At 46.6% G+C, this 16704-nt stretch overlaps 1 protein-coding gene across 3 annotated transcripts in view; it reads left to right on the top strand.

Moving 5' to 3' along the window:
- KCTD1 (potassium channel tetramerization domain containing 1) overlaps window positions 1-16704 on the top strand; it is a 186646-nt gene that overhangs the window by 91175 nt on the left and 78767 nt on the right. Inside the window, exon 1 of one of the 3 annotated variants that reach the window (XM_004420980.3) lies at window positions 3775-4396. The exons of 1 other annotated variant lie outside the window; for it this stretch is intronic. Coding sequence is in view for 1 of the 2 variants with exons in the window: in XM_087439092.1 (XP_087295218.1) it covers window positions 4741-6546 (1806 nt within the window). In the remaining variant the exon portion in view is untranslated. One more of the 3 variants, XM_087439092.1, reaches the window with a different exon arrangement.

Genomic DNA, 16704 nt, shown 5'->3' with positions numbered 1-16704 from the left:
TAAGGCCAAATGAGGATTCAAACTCAGGCAGTCTGGTTTCAAAGATGAAGCTTTTAACCACTCTGCTACACAACCTTTTGTGGGGGTTAGCTCTCTCCCCACACATAAATATTTGTATGTTTATTGAGGATCTACTATGTACCAGCCATTCTGCTAAAATATGCTAAGGAGCTGTACTGGAAATGAACCAGAAATGCAATAATACAGAAGACACAGTTTCTGCTCTTGTGGAGTTTTCTTTTCTTTCACTTTGTAGAGTTAGATTACATGGGTTCTATTTTCATCTGAGTTCAGAAAAACATTTTTGAACTAAGATGATCTCCAAGTGAATTCAACAGAATTTAGTAGTGAAACTGAAACAAAGATATGTCAAAATAGCTTCAATTTGAATTCATATTTAACCTCCAAAGTTCTTTATGAATCTTTCAGTAATAAAATCAAGAAAGCATAACTTAAAAATGATGAACTAAAAAGTGACCTAAAAGCCCGAAAGATTCCTTGAATTTATTAATTTAAATCCTCCCCAACCCACCTCTCTTAATACATAGATATCTCCATTCCCTGGTCCCTCCCTCTACTTCTGCAATAACTTCCTACAGCACATACCACTAGAGAGGGAGTTAGTGGTGGGAAAATATGTATTAAACCAAAGCAGTCATTATATTCATTTTAACTTGCAAACAATAATGTTGGCTTGTACTTACTTTCTGTCCTGGTTTTTAATATAGAAATTCAGATCCATGATATTTTAGATTTTTCACAAAAAAAGTTTCTTGCTGAATATAGGATTTAACTCAACACAGATCCTGTTCATTCATTCATTCATTCATTCAAGAGAAAGGACTGGAGTGCTCACCATGTCCCAGGCACCAGCATAAACCACAAAGGTATATTGGTTTAGTAGAGGAAATAGGCGGATAAAAAGCAACTACATCGATTATATAACAGATGATGCTCAGAAGACTGGAAGCAAAGAGGAGGAAGAAGAGCTGAATATGTTTCTTTATGGCATAACCTTTCATAAAGTGTGAACCTGAAATGGGAGTAGATGGGTTATAAAACGAGGGAGAAACATTTGTAGTTTTTCCTTCTAAAATAACCATGTCACTACTTTCAAGTAATCTAAGAAACAGAGAAGCACAAACATATAAATGGTACTTTATAATGAAGATGACAGAGACAAAACACATGGAGCATCTTGTTGAAGTTGTCAACATCTTAGGGTAGCTTACAGTAAAGAGTTCTGACAGTTCAATAATTGCAATACATGTACCGTATAGCAGTGGAATCATTTTTATATAAAGAAGCTATGCATTCTGCACAAGAAATAAAGCATCCTTTCAAAGGAGTGACAGGCAGCTGTCAGTTGTAAATGGTGGGCTGAATGGACTTCATGACGGGGCAAAATCAAACTAGAGGAAGCTGGGCTGGGCTGAGAAGCAGAAGACAACCAATATTGCCTCTCTACCAAAATAATAATAGGAAAGCTTTTTTGATTCTCTCAATTTGGAATTGAGTGTATGGAACCATGGGATGTTTTTAAGGGATCATTTATTAAACCTGGAGTTGAACTCCTTTATGAACTCGATTGTAATTTTGTGTTATTGAGTTTTAAAAATTAAATAACATTTTTCCCTTGGTCAGGAGAGGGAAAAAGGGTTTATAACTGCTTGGTTTTTCTGGGTGTTCTTCCTGGTAAATACTGTAGGTACTAACATGAAGAGGTCTTTTCCAGCATTTGATGAAGTATCATGGGCAAAGAATTTTGGTAGCGTTTCAAGAGCTGGTGCCACGAAGCAGATTCACAGTCCCCCGATAATCAGGCCAAGGCATACTTCCCAAGGTGCGTTTTTCATATCTAATGTTAGCGGAGGTCCCGCCCGTTGTTTGCAAATTGTCCAGGCAGCATCTGAAGCTGTTGTTTTTCCAAGTCCGTTAAAAAGGTATTTGCGCTTGGGGTTTTCTGGTTCTGCTATTCCCTACCCCCGCCCCCTGGCTTATGCCAGTAGAGACCTGCCCTGGGGGGTATTTTGTCCCGGGAGAACAAAACTATTTTCTGGAAATAAGTTGACGTCAACTGGGAGCTGTTTTTGGTTGCTTTGTTTCCCGGAGCGTCCAACCCAGCACACCGCCTCCGGCAAATTGCGAGCAATTCAAAGCAGCTTGCCCAGTAGGGAGGGGAGGGGGGGGCCGGCCTCCCGCAGAAGTGGGGAGACCTAGGGAGCGGCCCTGCTCCTGGTGGAGCGTGGGTCTGAATCCCCAGGCCCAGCCGGGAGCACAGCCCCGAGCGAGCGCGGCCCGCGAGTTCACTGCGTTTGCGGTGAGGGCCGCCGGGGAGCAGCCCCTGGTAGGTAACCTGCTGGGCGCCCACCTGAGATCTCAGCACCGCTGAAATTCCCCCACCGGGCCGTTCCGGCGGCTGGAAAACCTGGGAGCATCCCGGGACAAAGGGCCAGCCCTCCGGAAGTAGCCATGTGCGACTGGTGTGTGCCAGATCGTGTGCGCGGGTCCGCGTGTGCAACTAAGTTAGCTGCGTACTGCCCTGGGTTCTGAGAAACAAACACGCCTTTCTGCATATCTCCGGGGGGCAGTGCATTTGAACAAAGCCGGCCGCACCTCGGGGACGGTTCCCGAGGAGTGCAAGCTCCTGATTCTTCGCCTCCCGAGACGGCTCTCTGTGGAGAGCAGGGAAGATGAGAGCGCGCGCGAGTGTGTGTGTGTGTGTTTCCCCGAGGAGAGGGAGGGGGCCCGCGAGGCAGGAACTTGCTCTAACTTGTTCACACCTGGCGCGATTTCACCAACGCTCCGCGGCGTCCAGGGCCGAAGAGGCACGCGGAGGGCGAGGATTGATCGCTGCGGGAGACATCGTGTGCTCCCACTTAGACGCCCACGCGGCCCAGAGACATAGTCTTCCTTCCTTCCTTTTTTTTTTTCTTTTTTTTTTTAATTACAAATTGACTGATGGGCTTCTATTGATGCGTAAAATTATAAACTGCCCTGAAAGTAAGACGGAGGGCTGGGAGGAGGAAACGGGCAATTGACAAGACTCCCACAGCCGAACTGCCGAATTCGTACTCGGATGCAAATCCGAGGACGCACTCGAGGAGCTGGCGAGGCTGCCTCCCAGGAGGGCCGCCCCAGCCCGGGGACGCGCTGCGAGGACCTGACTCCGTGGGTTCCCCTCGCCTCTGGGATTCTGAGCTGGCCAGCGTGCCAGGGCACACTCAGGCTACCCAAGGAGGATAAAGTTAGGATGCAGTGAGAGCTCCGGAGGTGGCCGGGGCTGTCCTTCCCAAGGACACAGCCAAAGTCTCTGGCGGCTCTGGGGGCGCTGCCCCTGGGCGCGGAGAGCTGGAGGCGACGACGCGAGGACGCGCCCAGAGCCTGGGCGCGCAAGGGGCGGGCATTTGGCTGGAAGTGGGACAGTGTCTCCTATGGGAAAGCGGGACCCGGCGAGCTCTTAGGCCGCCTTTCCAGTTTCAGAGGTGTCCGCCCCCGCGTGCCGGAGGCAGCGCAGCCCGGAGGGCGAACGAATGGCGGATGGCAAACTTGGAACGAGAACGCGCTGGAGCTCCGAATTGCCGGAATTGTGGCGGAGGCGGGGGCGGCCGAGACCCAAGTTCACTTTTTCCGTCCGCCCGGCCGCCCGACGGGCATTAGGGACGAGAGGGGCATTGCTCTAGCTCCAACCAGGTGGAGCGCCTCGCCAGAGGGAGTTGTGTCAGTTTGCTCCGAGACAAGGAGGGCGGTGGCCTGGGCGGGTGGGGAGGGGTCCCTGGGGTCCCGAGCGCCTCTCCCGCGTCTCTCCTCCCACCCGCCCCTCCCACTCTTTCTTCCTCGCTCCTTCCCCAGGCTGGCTGGACCGGCGCGGACTTGCCCCGGACCTACGGGGAGCGCCTCAGGTCTTTAATGACAGCTTAAAAGTGCCTGATGGAAAAGTCGAAAGGGATGAGGCTGACGTGGGGCGTGTTTCGCTCCTTTGCAAGAGTCGGAAAGGGAGCTGGGAGCCGTGCGGCTGGCCCCAGGCTTCCGCGCCTCGCCGCCAGCAAGTAGGTGGGGGAGCCGCCGCCAGCCCCATCCCGCTCCCAAGCCTCGCCCGCTGCGCCCTGGCCGCGGGCGCAGAGAGGGTGCGGGGCCTCGCCGTGTCTCCTCCACCCTGCTCATTAACCTGCCTGCTCCGCTCCGCTCCGGGCGGCCCCAGACACCGGCTTCTCGAAGCAGCACCCGCGGCCCGCCCGGCGCAGCCGCCTCCTCGAACCCCCGGCTCCGGGGGGCAATGAGGGGGCGGTGGAAGGGGCACTGCTCCTCGGGCATTACTTAGAGAAGCGAGACCGCCCCGCCCTCCCGCCAGCCCTCCCTCTCTCCCGCCCGGGCCCGCGCGCCACTCCGCCAGAGGGTAAGTTGGGAGTGTTTTACCCCCACCGACAGCTCTCCCTCCCCTTCCTTTTTTTTCCCCTTCAAAGTTTTCTTAGGAGCGGGGAGAGGGGTGGGAGAGGAAGAGCGTCCAGCCAGCCTCCGTTCTTACCCTCTCCCTGTCTAACTTACCCCCGCCTCCCCTCCATCCCCTGCGCACCGCTGCCCCTCCGGAGCAGCGCTCCGAACTGACAATTGGAGCGCGGCTCCTTTAAGAGCCCGGCTTTGCCTCCCGGTAGCTGAAGGTCATTAAACACAAAAGCTCTCAGCGCTGCGGTCCAATATAGCGCATGCGCCCTGCCCGAGGACTGGCAGAGAGACGGCAATATGGCGAGAATGCCTGGCAGCGGGGACTGTAACACCAGCGCGGGCGGCAGCGCCAGCGCCGCCGCCGCCGCCGAGAACAATGGGGAGCGGGGCGAGGGCGAGCGCGGTGCGGGGGGCCGCGGCCGCCGCCACGGCCGCCCGCACTACTGCAGCGCGGGCGAGGAGGAGGAGGAAGAGGAGGAGGAGGACGAGATCCAGGAGGTGCAGATAACGGGGGACGAGGAGGAGGAGGACGGAGGTGGGGGGCTGGAGGAGGACGAGGAGGAGGAAGAGGAGGAGGAAGAGATGGGGCTGGACTGGGACGAGCCCCTAGAGCCCGAGGACTCGGCCGGGGAGGAGCTAGAGCCGGAGCCGGTCCATATGATCAATATGGACCAGAGCGCCGCGCTGGAGCCCGAGGCACCGCCGCGACTGCTGGCGCCCCGGGCCCGCGGCGGGCCGCCCGGGGACGGCGCCGAGCTGGACCCCGACGTGCTGCAGCGCCCCGAGCGGGCCCGGCTGAGCGAGAACACCCGGCTGGCCACCCGCTACGCCGTGCGCATCTTCCGGGAGTACCTGAGCGAGAAGGCGCAGAGCCCGGACTTCGAGACTATGGACAAGGGGGCGCTGTGCCGCGTGCTGCGCTCCTTCTACGCCGAGGCCCGCTCCAAGAGCGGCCAGCTCTACAGCAAGTCGTCGCTCATCAGCATCCGCAGCTCCCTCAACCGCTACCTCAACGAGCCCCCGTACTGCCGCACGCTCGACCTCACCAAGGACCCCGAGCTGCGCAGCGCCAACCTGACGCTGGCCGCGGTCATCCGCAAGCTCGAGGAGCAGGGCGCCGGGCCCGTGGTGCAGAAGCAAGCCATCACGCGCGCCGACCTGCGCAAGCTCTACACCTCCAGCGTCTTCAGCACCAACACACCCTTCGGGCTGCTCAACAAGGTCTGGTTCGAGACGTGCATGTACTTCTGCACGCGCGGCCGCGAGAACCAGCGCGAGCTGGAGGAGGACTCTTTTGGGCTGGCCATGGACGAGGACGGCCGAAAGTTCGTCTACTTTAAATCCCTCGGGCCCTACCACAAGTCGCGCTCGTCGTCGTGGAGCAAGAAGCGCGCCGAGAGCAGCGACGAGGAGAACTTGCCCCGCATGTACGAGACCGGCACCGAGTTCTGCCCCTACGCCAGCTTCGTCAAGTACTTGTCGAAGCGCAACCCCCTCTGCAAGGCGTTCTTCCAGCGGCCCCGGGACCACTGCAGCGAGGGCGATGTGACCTGGTACGAGAACAAAGCCATCGGCAAGAACTTGCTGGGTACCAGGATGCAGATGCTCTCTAAGGCGGCCAAGCTCTCCAAGACCTACACCAACCATTGCATCGGCGCCGTCTCCATCGCCACGCTCAACAGCATCGCGGGCATCGGCACCAAACTGGGCTCGCCCGCCCCGCAGGGCTGCTACACTGAGGCTCTGAATGGGGCGGCTCGCCACCACTCCCACCACCCCCCCACCCATCCCTCCCACCACCACCGCCCCCAGCCGCCCTCGCTGGGGAACACCTACATCCTCCCCAAAGACAGCCAGGTCGGGCCCGACGTGAAATCCGAGGCTGCGCCCAAGCGCGCCCTGTACGAGTCGGTGTTCGGGTCAGGGGAAATCTGCGGCCCCTCTTCCCCCAAAAGACTTTGTATCCGCCCCTCGGAGCCTGTGGATGCGGTGGTGGTGGTTTCCGTGAAACACGACCCCCTGCCTCTTCTTCCAGAAGCCAATGGGCACAGAAGCACCAATTCTCCCACAATAGTTTCACCTGCTATTGTTTCCCCCACCCAGGTAACCAAACCAAACTCTATGCATGAAATGTTTCTCTGGTACCACTTCGAGACTAACTTGTGCTAATGCAGGTCTGTGTTGGGGGGAAGTTTTTAAAAGCAGCAAATACACTGAATCGGATTTGGTTTCACTCTTAGAAGCTTAACTCTGGGTGCTTTTCAGGAAAGTTTACACCTAACCTTAAAAAATGTGACAGGGCAAGCTACCTAACAGTCACCGCTGCGCAGTAACGCTGAAAACTTGCAAGTTCGCAGAACAAAAGGGTTAGCTGAACGCTCGCAGCCTCTCTCCCTTGAACGCATGAGTTTTATAAGGCAGAGAGTGCAGGTATACTGTAGGTATAAGTGAAACAGTTACTTAAAATATATTTGGATAAAGTAACCATTAAAATACTCTATTACATATTCACCATAACTTATGAAAGTAGAAAAACAGTTATAAATTATTAAAAAGAAAACATGCCAATCCCAGTTCCTGTAAGGGGGTGAGTTGTGCAGAGACTGGCAGCTGAGTGCCAGTTTATACTGTAACTTGTAGTTGAAGGTAAAGTGACGTTTGGGATGTAGTTTCTGTAAACTAACCTCACTTGTTAAAGTTATTAGATGGAAAGGTGGTATCTGCACTACCAGCCAGGCTCCCAGTGTCACAAGCCCTGTGGTGCCCAGCACTGTGGGTGCTGGAACAGTGCTGTCTTTCCCTACCCGCTGACGCTCACCATCTAGGGGGCAGATAAGACTTAGGAAGACAATCAGTTAAGACAAACAGCACGGTAGAGTATTAAGAACACCAAAGTAAGAGTGCTGGCTCAGAAGCTGAGCCACCTTGGACAAATCAGTTCACCTCTGTGGGCTTCAGTGTCTTCATTAAAAATAAGGGAGCTGTTTAACATTAAAATTATTTAATTCTAAGCAGTACCAAATTCTAGGTCAAGATTGGGGGCTCAATCTCATCTTCTCTTACTTGCTTGTCTTACTATTTTTTCCTAGAGGAAGATATGCATATTATGAAAATTATATTCATCTTTTGGATACTCTTCTTTAGGAGACAGAAAGCAGAGGTCTTTGGGGACTGTGCTCTGTTCTGCAGGCGGGAGTAGCCACTGGAGGTTTTACAGCTTTGACCTCCCTGCCACCAAGCAGCATAGGAATTTTGACTGTAAGTCGGAGGTGTAGTGCAGGCCCTTCAAGGAACAGATGTCGTGTACCTCTGTGCTTTTTTCCAAAGTGGAAATTCCAGTTCTGGACACACTGACCCTTTCAAACGTTTACTAGCTAATCAGCAAGCCTCAAGGCCAACTAAGAAAGGGACTGTGAATGGTCATATAAACACCCAGGTTCTCTAAAATACACAAGACCTGCAGGCTGTGTGTCTCTGTACTTCCAGTGTGAGTAGTACATTTCTGACAGACTGCGAGGTGGTTTTAGGGAGTTTTAAGGATGGAGAGAATTCTTTCTCCTCTTTGGAGAATTTGGGTTTGCTTTTTCTTTGAAAGCAAAAATAAATGTTCACATTCTTCTGATAAAGTAAAAACCTTTAAAATGTCCTGGTTTAGAGTAACACCAGATTAATTAAGAGTTAAAAGCCTAAGAAAGTTTATTAAAGTGTATATCGGCTTGGAATAATAATGGAACAGTTTGTCTGCTGGCATCTGTCTGCTGGTTTCTTGACACCAGTGTCATATAAAATCATTACTAAAGAGCCACAAAAGATGAAGGGGGATTGTTTAGTTGGTTTTATTTTGTTCTAAGGAATGCAATTACTATTTCAGTCTTTTATTTTAACCGAGGTAAATTATTTTCCCTGAGATAAATCCGTTCTATAAACCTGAATACTGATTCTTTTTTTTATTCTTGAGTTACTATCCGGTAACTCCCAAGTTAAATAGAGATTTGAGTGTATGTATGTTGGTTGTATTATTATGGCTCTCAAGCATTATCTTAGCTAAGTCCCTTGTAGTTAAAACACTACAAAAGTTGTTCTTTTTGCACATATTTAATAGTCAGCTTTTCATTTATGTTAGAGTAAAATTTTTTTTATCAGCATTAAGAAGTTTAAGGGAACTCTTTAGTAACTCCTGTAGAACTCACTTTGTGAAGTCTGAGCATTCCAAGTATGAAACGGATGTTTAGTTTAAGTGGAAAGCTGATATTAAACTTTTTCCTCTTGTATTTATTCAGATCACTGTAGCGATTGAGGTCCAGGGCATTTCCTGGGGATTAATGACTGGCCGGGGTTACTGGCCCGAGGCATTGCTTTGGGTCGTCAACTCCTCAAGCTGGTCATTAATCCCCAGGAAATGCCCTGTGTACCTCGAGCTTCAGCCATTACTACTTAATTATAAACACAGGCTGTCTAACCTTAATACTGACTAGACCTCATCGAATGGTGTCGCACTGAATTCCACGGTTGACCATATTCTTCTAGACTTCTTGATATCACAGTCACACCCTGATGCTGTCATTTACTTCTAACATTGCAAGTGTCTCAAAAACGAAGAGCCTGTTACTTTAAATGCATTTACTCTCTTCTTGAGGGTGTTAATAAGTGTGTCATATATGGGACTGGTTGGAATATGAAGGCACTCCAGGATTAACAAAGATTATGGAATTTGTGATTTTTACTCCTGTGAAGTACCTGGCTTTGTTTTTTTTGGGGGGGGGCGCGATTGTGGTGGTGGTTGTGATGGTTGCTTTAGCAGACTTTTTCTTTCTCTTGAGTGGCTGTGTTCAAAGTCAACGGTAGTTTTAGTTCCTTTTTCCCCACAGCTGTTATGATCCCGTTATTGGTGCAGCCTCCTAGCTCCAGGTGGAGATCACGTGGTACATTTCAAAAGGTTTAACGCCATATCCCACATCTTATTGTCTGTGCATCAGCATAGGCGTTTTTCCTGCTCAGAGAACAGTACTTCAGCTTGGATGGTAGAGATTCGTAACTTTAGTCTTTATCATTTACGCAAAAAAAAGAGTATGAATAGAAGTTTAGATTCTAAATATCGTAGTTTTGTTGCTCAAGTTTTTATAGACTGTGCCTCTCTCCAGTACCAGACAAAAATGTGAAAATTCGCTCCCTAAAATACCTTAGAAACATCCGTAAGCTTGTGACAAAGGTGTCTTCAGTTGCACTTGCTTGACTTGTCTTTTTTTTTTTTTTCTCCCCAAAGCCCCAGTAGATAGTTGTATGTCATAGTTGCACATCCTTCTAGTTGCTGCATGTGGGACGTGGCCTCAGCATGGCCGGAGAAGCGGTGCGCCAGTGCGCGCCCGGGATCAAACCCGGGCCGCCAGCAGCGGAGCGCGCGCACTTACCCGCTAAGCCACGGGGCCAGCCCAACACTTGCTTGACTTAACCCAGATTATTTTCAGAGATCCTTTTAAGGAATTCTGTAAGTAGGAAATCTGTTAGTGGAAAGATTCTGGGGCCAGTGGTGCATGTCCCCTGTTTCTGTTCCAATTGTCTTCATCAGGGGCCAGAGTCGTTCCTTACAGTTTTTGAGCTGAAGATTGGAGCAGCCTTCCTGTGGGGCACACAGTCGTTTATGGCCTTGCCTTTGAGGAGAAGCCAGATGCTGACAGCACTGGGAATTTCATTTCATTCAGGTGCTGGAGTGTGGGAAGGGAGAGGGAATGTTCCATCTATCGACTTGATAGAAAAAGACACGCATTTGATGTATTATTGAAATAATCACCAAAGTCTTATTTTGAATTTGGAGACTAGGTGGGAGAGAGACTCTTATTCTCTTAAAGATGGAATCAACCTTCTATAAATGGGAAACGAGTTGTGTGTTGAACAACTAGAGCAATTTTAACAAGACATTTTTGCAATGTTTATCTGGAGCTATTAGGATTAACTGCCTTGTTTAAAATGGATATTTTTGTGATTTTTAGTATTAATTTGTGGCTACATTCCTTTTTCTACTTCAGGAATGTTTGCTCATCTTTATGGAAAGTTCAAATTGATAGAGAAACTAAATGTCATTAACATAAATATGCAACTTTTTTCATTCATTCAGGAAACACTGAGCACCTAATATTTTGGCTTTTGTACCAGGAATCTATAAATTAATCTATTTTCTACTTGGCAAAGTCTCACTGGCAAGATTTTGGCCTCCTTAAATATTAAAACTAGATCAAAATAAAGAAAGTTAAAAGATAATGCACTCAATGTTTTGCAGCAGTCATTTTGGGAAAGCTGTATTTTTACTCTTGCATATTAATATTGCAATCAATACTCAAGTATATTATTTTAAATTGATATAAACCCACATATAGTTTAGCTCACTGTCTATTAAATCTGATACAGGAAATAGAAAAAAAAATATTTGCTGCCAAAGGAGAAAGTGGATCTCATTCAGCTAAAACTTAAATCATGTGTCACCCTGATTTTAAAATTGGGCTCCCCTAACGAATGTCACCTAAAAGGCCATCTTCTTGTCATTGCAAATAGATTTCAAGCAAGAAGAGCCCCTTTGTCTAATAGGACTGCTGGTTGTGTAATGAGAGCACGTAGGCAGGTTCGCACCATGGCCTAGGCCAGTCAAAGCTCCACTTCAGTTATTTAATAAAAGTTCAATTTCAGGTTGTCTTTTGGTATCTTAACTGCCATTTCAAAAGCAAAATCGATATAGGAGTTGCTGTGTGGTTACCTGTGTTGGAAATCTTAGGACCAAACATAAACTAGTCATCTGCGGGTCTGTCATGTGCTGGAACTTTTCCTTCTAGGACCTATTTTACTTCTCTTGCTCAATCAGTCACTGCATTCTACCATTTAGTTAGAATGCCTTTTTAAAGACTTTTTTGGAGAATTTAGATAGGGGATGGGGTAGTGGGAATTAGTTGGTGCAAGAAGAGATATTGATTGACCTTGGTAAAACTCAAATGAAAGAAGACGTAGTGTTAGGATTTGAAACATTGTGCTGATAAACTTTTTTATTTAACACTAGTAGTGTTCTAGAGATGCTGAATTCAATTCAACCATTGTTACTTGAGCCTCCTTCTACCTGTTAAGTGCTACTAGAGGAGTGGGTTCAGGCCTGGCCCTCAGTAGGGGTTTGCAGAGAACCGGCAAGTTAGTGGACTTCAAGCTGAAGTGATTCTCTGCTGGCCACGTGAACATCACAGTGGAAACAGGCGGACTTTTACAGTTTTAGGTTCTATACCATTTTGGGCTCTTTGGGTTTTCAGATCTGTAGAGGTTTCTCTTTGCCTGCTATTCTCCTTTGAGAGAGGATGGGCTCTGAATGCTGTCGACTCTTTATACCAGAGAATCAGCTTCTATATGGTCTAGAAGTAAATGAGTGTTTAAGCTGTTTGAGATATCTGGCTACAGCAAGGGCTATGGGCCGACATTAAACCTGCATATGAGACTGTATTACCTAACTCTTGTGGCTATAAACTAGGCAACAGACCGCAGTGTGTCTACCAGTACTACAGGAGGCCAACCTAATTAGACAAGTTTTAGATTTTTAGTAATTCTCCGTGTCCTTCTGTTCAACACTTTCTTTACAGTCAGACTTCCTTCCTTTCAGCTTATATTTTAACAACGTAATAGAGCCTTTTCTTTTTCCCTAAAAACGATGCCTTTATATATGACAGCAAACTTTCATGAGTGACTGACATTTTCTTATTCATGTCATATCCTAAATTTTGCCCAAGTCTTTGGACACAGAATTTTCAACATTAATGGAAGTAGGAAATATCTTACAGTATTGTAAGTCCAGAGTGTCTGAGCTTTGATGGGAGTTTTCATCACAGCAGTTTGCTTTTGGGCTGCTTTGGGAACCCCAGTGGAAACTTCCTTTTTCTGGAAACCCACTGCATTCTGAGACTTGTGATTTGTGTTTAGTGATTGCAAACAGTTCAGCTCCTGCTGGCTCTCCAAGCAGAGAGTTTGGTTGTTTTTAATATGTGGGGTGCAGGGAAGTCCCAAAGATCTGAAGGTGCAGTGTGAGGATGATGAAGGTCTCCTGTGTTGAGTCCATTTATATAAGCCTGGAAAACTGAGGGAACGTGAGGAGACCTTGAAGGAGAGGACTGGGGATATGCAAGAACAGGTCAGTTATTCCCACATCACCAGCCCATTCTCTGCCTTTCAGCCCCGTCTCCACCTGAATATAGACACTTAGAAATCATCTTTATAGTGCAAACCTTTCCTGGGAGTATCTAGACTCATTCACACCTTGAATTACGGCTTTGCCCTGATCACCTGGCAGTGAACCCTGGTAGATGGGCGTTTTGATCCGGTCTGTGAGGAAGGAGGTAAAAATGTGTACCTGAAAAGGGCTGACAGATTTAAGAGAGCATTAGGTTGTAGGCTTCTGGGAAAAAAAGAGAGGAATTCGGAAAGGAATGCTGAAGGATGACAGAGATAAATGTTGCTTCCTCTGTGAGTAATTCGGTTACCAAATTAGAATGTCAAGACTAGTTTGGAGGCTTGTAATCATCAATTCTAGTTTTACTCCATGTCCCCAGTCCAGGTTAACCCAGTTCAGTCCAGTGTCTCACCATTCAATCCCCATCCTTCCTCTCTTGACACAAGAGAAAGGGAGCTATTATTTATAGCACTCATTCCCATTTGGAGCCTTTCTACCACATGCCAGGGACGAAGCTAGTAAGTATATATTAGTATATATTCTAATTTAATATTTTTAGATTTCTCTACCTCTCCCTCTATTTAGACAAAATGTTCATGGATAATATGTTCATAGAGGGCCGGCCCTGTGGCTTGGTGGTTAAGTATGCGCGCTGCAATGCTGGTGGCCCGGGTTCGGATCCCAGGTGCGCATCGAGGCACCACTTCTCCGTCCATCCTGAGGCCGAGTCCCACATACAGCAACTAGAAGGATGTGCAGCTATGACATACAACTATCTACTGGGGCTTTGGGGGGAAAAAATAAAATAAATAAAATCTTTAAAAAAAAAAAAATATGTTCATAGAGATACAGATACACCTATCTATATATAAATTTGATACATGATAAAATCCTCCATTTTGTTATTATAGTCTGAGAAATAAGTGTTTTAAGACAAGTTTCTTGAGCTTGTGGATTAGTTCTAATACCTGAACTTGCTATGGTTTTTGCCGTCTAGTTTTTCAGGAACTTAGAAATGTGAACTATTTCACCTTTCTGGCTTCCGAGCTGTCCTGGGTCAGTGAGTGGACAGTTGGACCAGATCCGGGCAGGAATGAATGAAGGGAGGCTTTCAGTTCACTGGGCTGCTGTCCACAGAGACAAATGTGATTCCTTCCTTACGGAGATTTGATGTCATCTGTCCCAACTTCTAACTGATTCTGTAGTTTGCAGTGGTGTGTAATCACTGATAATGACCAAGATGTACCAAGGGCTTTAAAGTGGTCCACAGTCGGCAGCCTCTGCATCACTTAGGAGCATGGTCTCCTTGGTGTCTCATTTAATCCTCACACAGCCCTTTATGGAGTTATGGTTATTATTTCCATTTTACAAAGGAGGAAACTAAGGTTAACAGATGTTGACTAATTTGCTGAAGGTCTAACAACTGGTAAGTAACTATGCTGGGATTTGAATCCAGGCCTGTCTGATTCCAGAGGCTGTGCTGTCAAATTCATGGTCTGTTGATTCCAGAATTCTTATCAACTGTTCAAATAAAAGAATCCAGTAAAGAGAAGATGATATAACATTAGATTCATATCACTACCTTAGGTGCTTTCCTAGAGCAACTTAAGAAGAGAGAACTTGTTAAAATACAGAAAAAAAGGAAAAGAAAAGCAGAGAACACAAAAGAATATTTCCAGGATGTAACATGCTTCCATTTTGCTTTGTGTGGTCCCCAGCCTTTGCTGACGCTAGGGACTTTATCAGCCTCTTTTGAGAAGCCCGGTCACATAGTGGTTAAGAGCAGACACCAGTGCCAGACCCCCTGGGCCAAGTCTCAGCTCTGCCCTGAACCTCCCTGTGCGTCAGTTTCCTCCTTGGTCAGATGGGATGGTGGTAATACTTACCTCGTAAGGTCTTCAGTGTTAAATGAGGTGCTATTTGAAAAGTGCTTAAAACATTTTAAGATCTTAGCACAGAAGGTTTTACATATGAAAAACTGCTGATCTTGATGATAAAGGCCCAGGCTTCAATTTTTCTCTTATAAATAGCTTGTTCGGGTGCTGTGCAGGGCCTTTCTGCTGTTCTTCTTCCGGGGTATCCGTAGGCTGGGCCAGTAGCACTTTCTCTGGTCTCTATCTTCACACCTCCTTCTAGGTTTGTTCTGCAGAACCTTCCCATTGCTCTTTAGGGAGCCTTGGGAATGTTCAAGTGCTGAACAGGGTAGAGGGAGCTCTTTGATGGGCGTAATTGCTGCCCAAATTCCAGTGGATTCACAAAAGTTGGCTTGGAATGAGATGAACAGCTTTTCACGAGAGATTAAATTTTATTTGGAATGGTTTGGGATTAGGGGAGTGGTCGTAATACTCGGGTTCTTCAAACATCATGAAGGTCGATAGAGCCATGACTTTCGTAAAGTCTAGTTTCAGTGTTCTGGAAGTAGGCCCTGTATTTGGCTAGATCCTCTGTTACAGTATTTGCATTTCCTTAATGCATAATTGCACTATGACTTGCTAATACTTCTGTCTTGGAGACTATGTAAATCAATAGAAGTTCCACTAAAGTTGATGTGTACTAATATATGTTTTGAATAGACTGCAGAATCTGGGTAATTGGTTGGTGTTTTGATGCAACATTGCTGACCAATTAATGGCCTCTTATGACTTGTTTTTAGTTTGACAGAATGCTCTTATAAAATAGAAATGATTGATAGGACAATGCAGAGATTTGTAACCTCTAATTTAGGTTGCCCTTCGACTTTTCACAGTATTCGTCCACCACAGTCCTTATAGGATAAGTTCATGGGCTTTTAAAATTCTATTAATTCTATTAATTAATAATTAATAATTCTATTAATTTTATTAAGCCAGCTCATCTGGAATGTTGGTTTCTATTTTGTGACACTTTCTGACAAAACTATATCTAAATAGATTTTAGATATTTTCTTCTGTCTTGAACAAATATCTAGTCGTTTTTTACTCCAAAACAAAAGAGACTTGGAGAATACTTGTTTTTTAGTGGATTGAGTAGCAGTTCAAAAACATCTTGTTGCAGAAACACACAGACCTAAATAAAAGTATAACAAGAATATTGGGAACCTGATTATGCTAGCTTCATTTTCTTTTCCTCTCAACTCGGTGTTTGTTCACATGTTAATTTTTTATAATTAACAGTAGGATAGTCATAGTGCTGGTGATTTCACTGTTTTCATGCTCATTTTATTAGGAAGAGGGGGAGTGGTAAAGTTCCAGGTATGTTTCTCAAGTTATTTATTTTTTTTAACCTATGAAGAGGATCGTGGCATCACAGATCCTATCCCCAGCATTTCACTGCTATCACAAGTGATGCGTGTTAGAACCACCTCATGGAATGAGAGTGATGATCTAAGAAGAGAAAAGTCAAGGTGGAGGAGAGTGGTATACGAAAAACTCTGAAAATAGTATTCGTTTCTAAAAGCATCTATTGAGCACTTACTGTGTGCAAGGGCAGGGATTTGGAGGTAAGGAATAACTTAGAAATAGTTCAGAGAAGACACTGGAGAAAGTACAACGGGAATCCCTAGAAGTCAGGCAGAGGGCTCGTTGGAGAGGAAGAAGAGGGTCTTATCTCATTTAATGACTGTTCACAGTAACCATGGAGACTAAACAATATGTATCACTCTCTGAGAAATGGGACTGAAGGTGGCCTGACCCAACTGGAAGTCTAAACATTTAAACCTTAAAAGTGTGTAAGGAGGATGTGAAAACTCAGAAAAAATAAAATCTTGCCTTGTGAAAACTTTAAGCCGTTTCTTTGCTATCACATTGAGACCTCTTGGGAGCGCCTTAGTATACTGCAATTTTAATGTCCCAGCATGAAATAGGCTGCTACATCTCACTGCATATCAGCCCCTCTAAATATTCACCCTGTTGTTATCCACATATTTTAAGATTGTGCAATAACCCAAAGAAATTCAGAACTGGTAGTGGGTCCCAGTTTACACTGTAATTAGAGCCCTTACAATTACCGAAAGCCTGGCCCCTCTGGTACCTAGCATCATTTCTTTCACGTCTCGGGCCTATGAGACATACTATGAATAATCGGTTACTAAG

Source organism: Ceratotherium simum, chromosome 14, assembly GCF_057802395.1.
Source record: "Ceratotherium simum simum isolate JZ-2026a chromosome 14, ASM5780239v1, whole genome shotgun sequence".
NCBI classification, from domain to species: Eukaryota; Metazoa; Chordata; class Mammalia; order Perissodactyla; family Rhinocerotidae; genus Ceratotherium; species Ceratotherium simum.
Note: the sequence above shows the minus strand (reverse complement) of the source record. Positions and strands in the feature narration are given on the sequence as shown.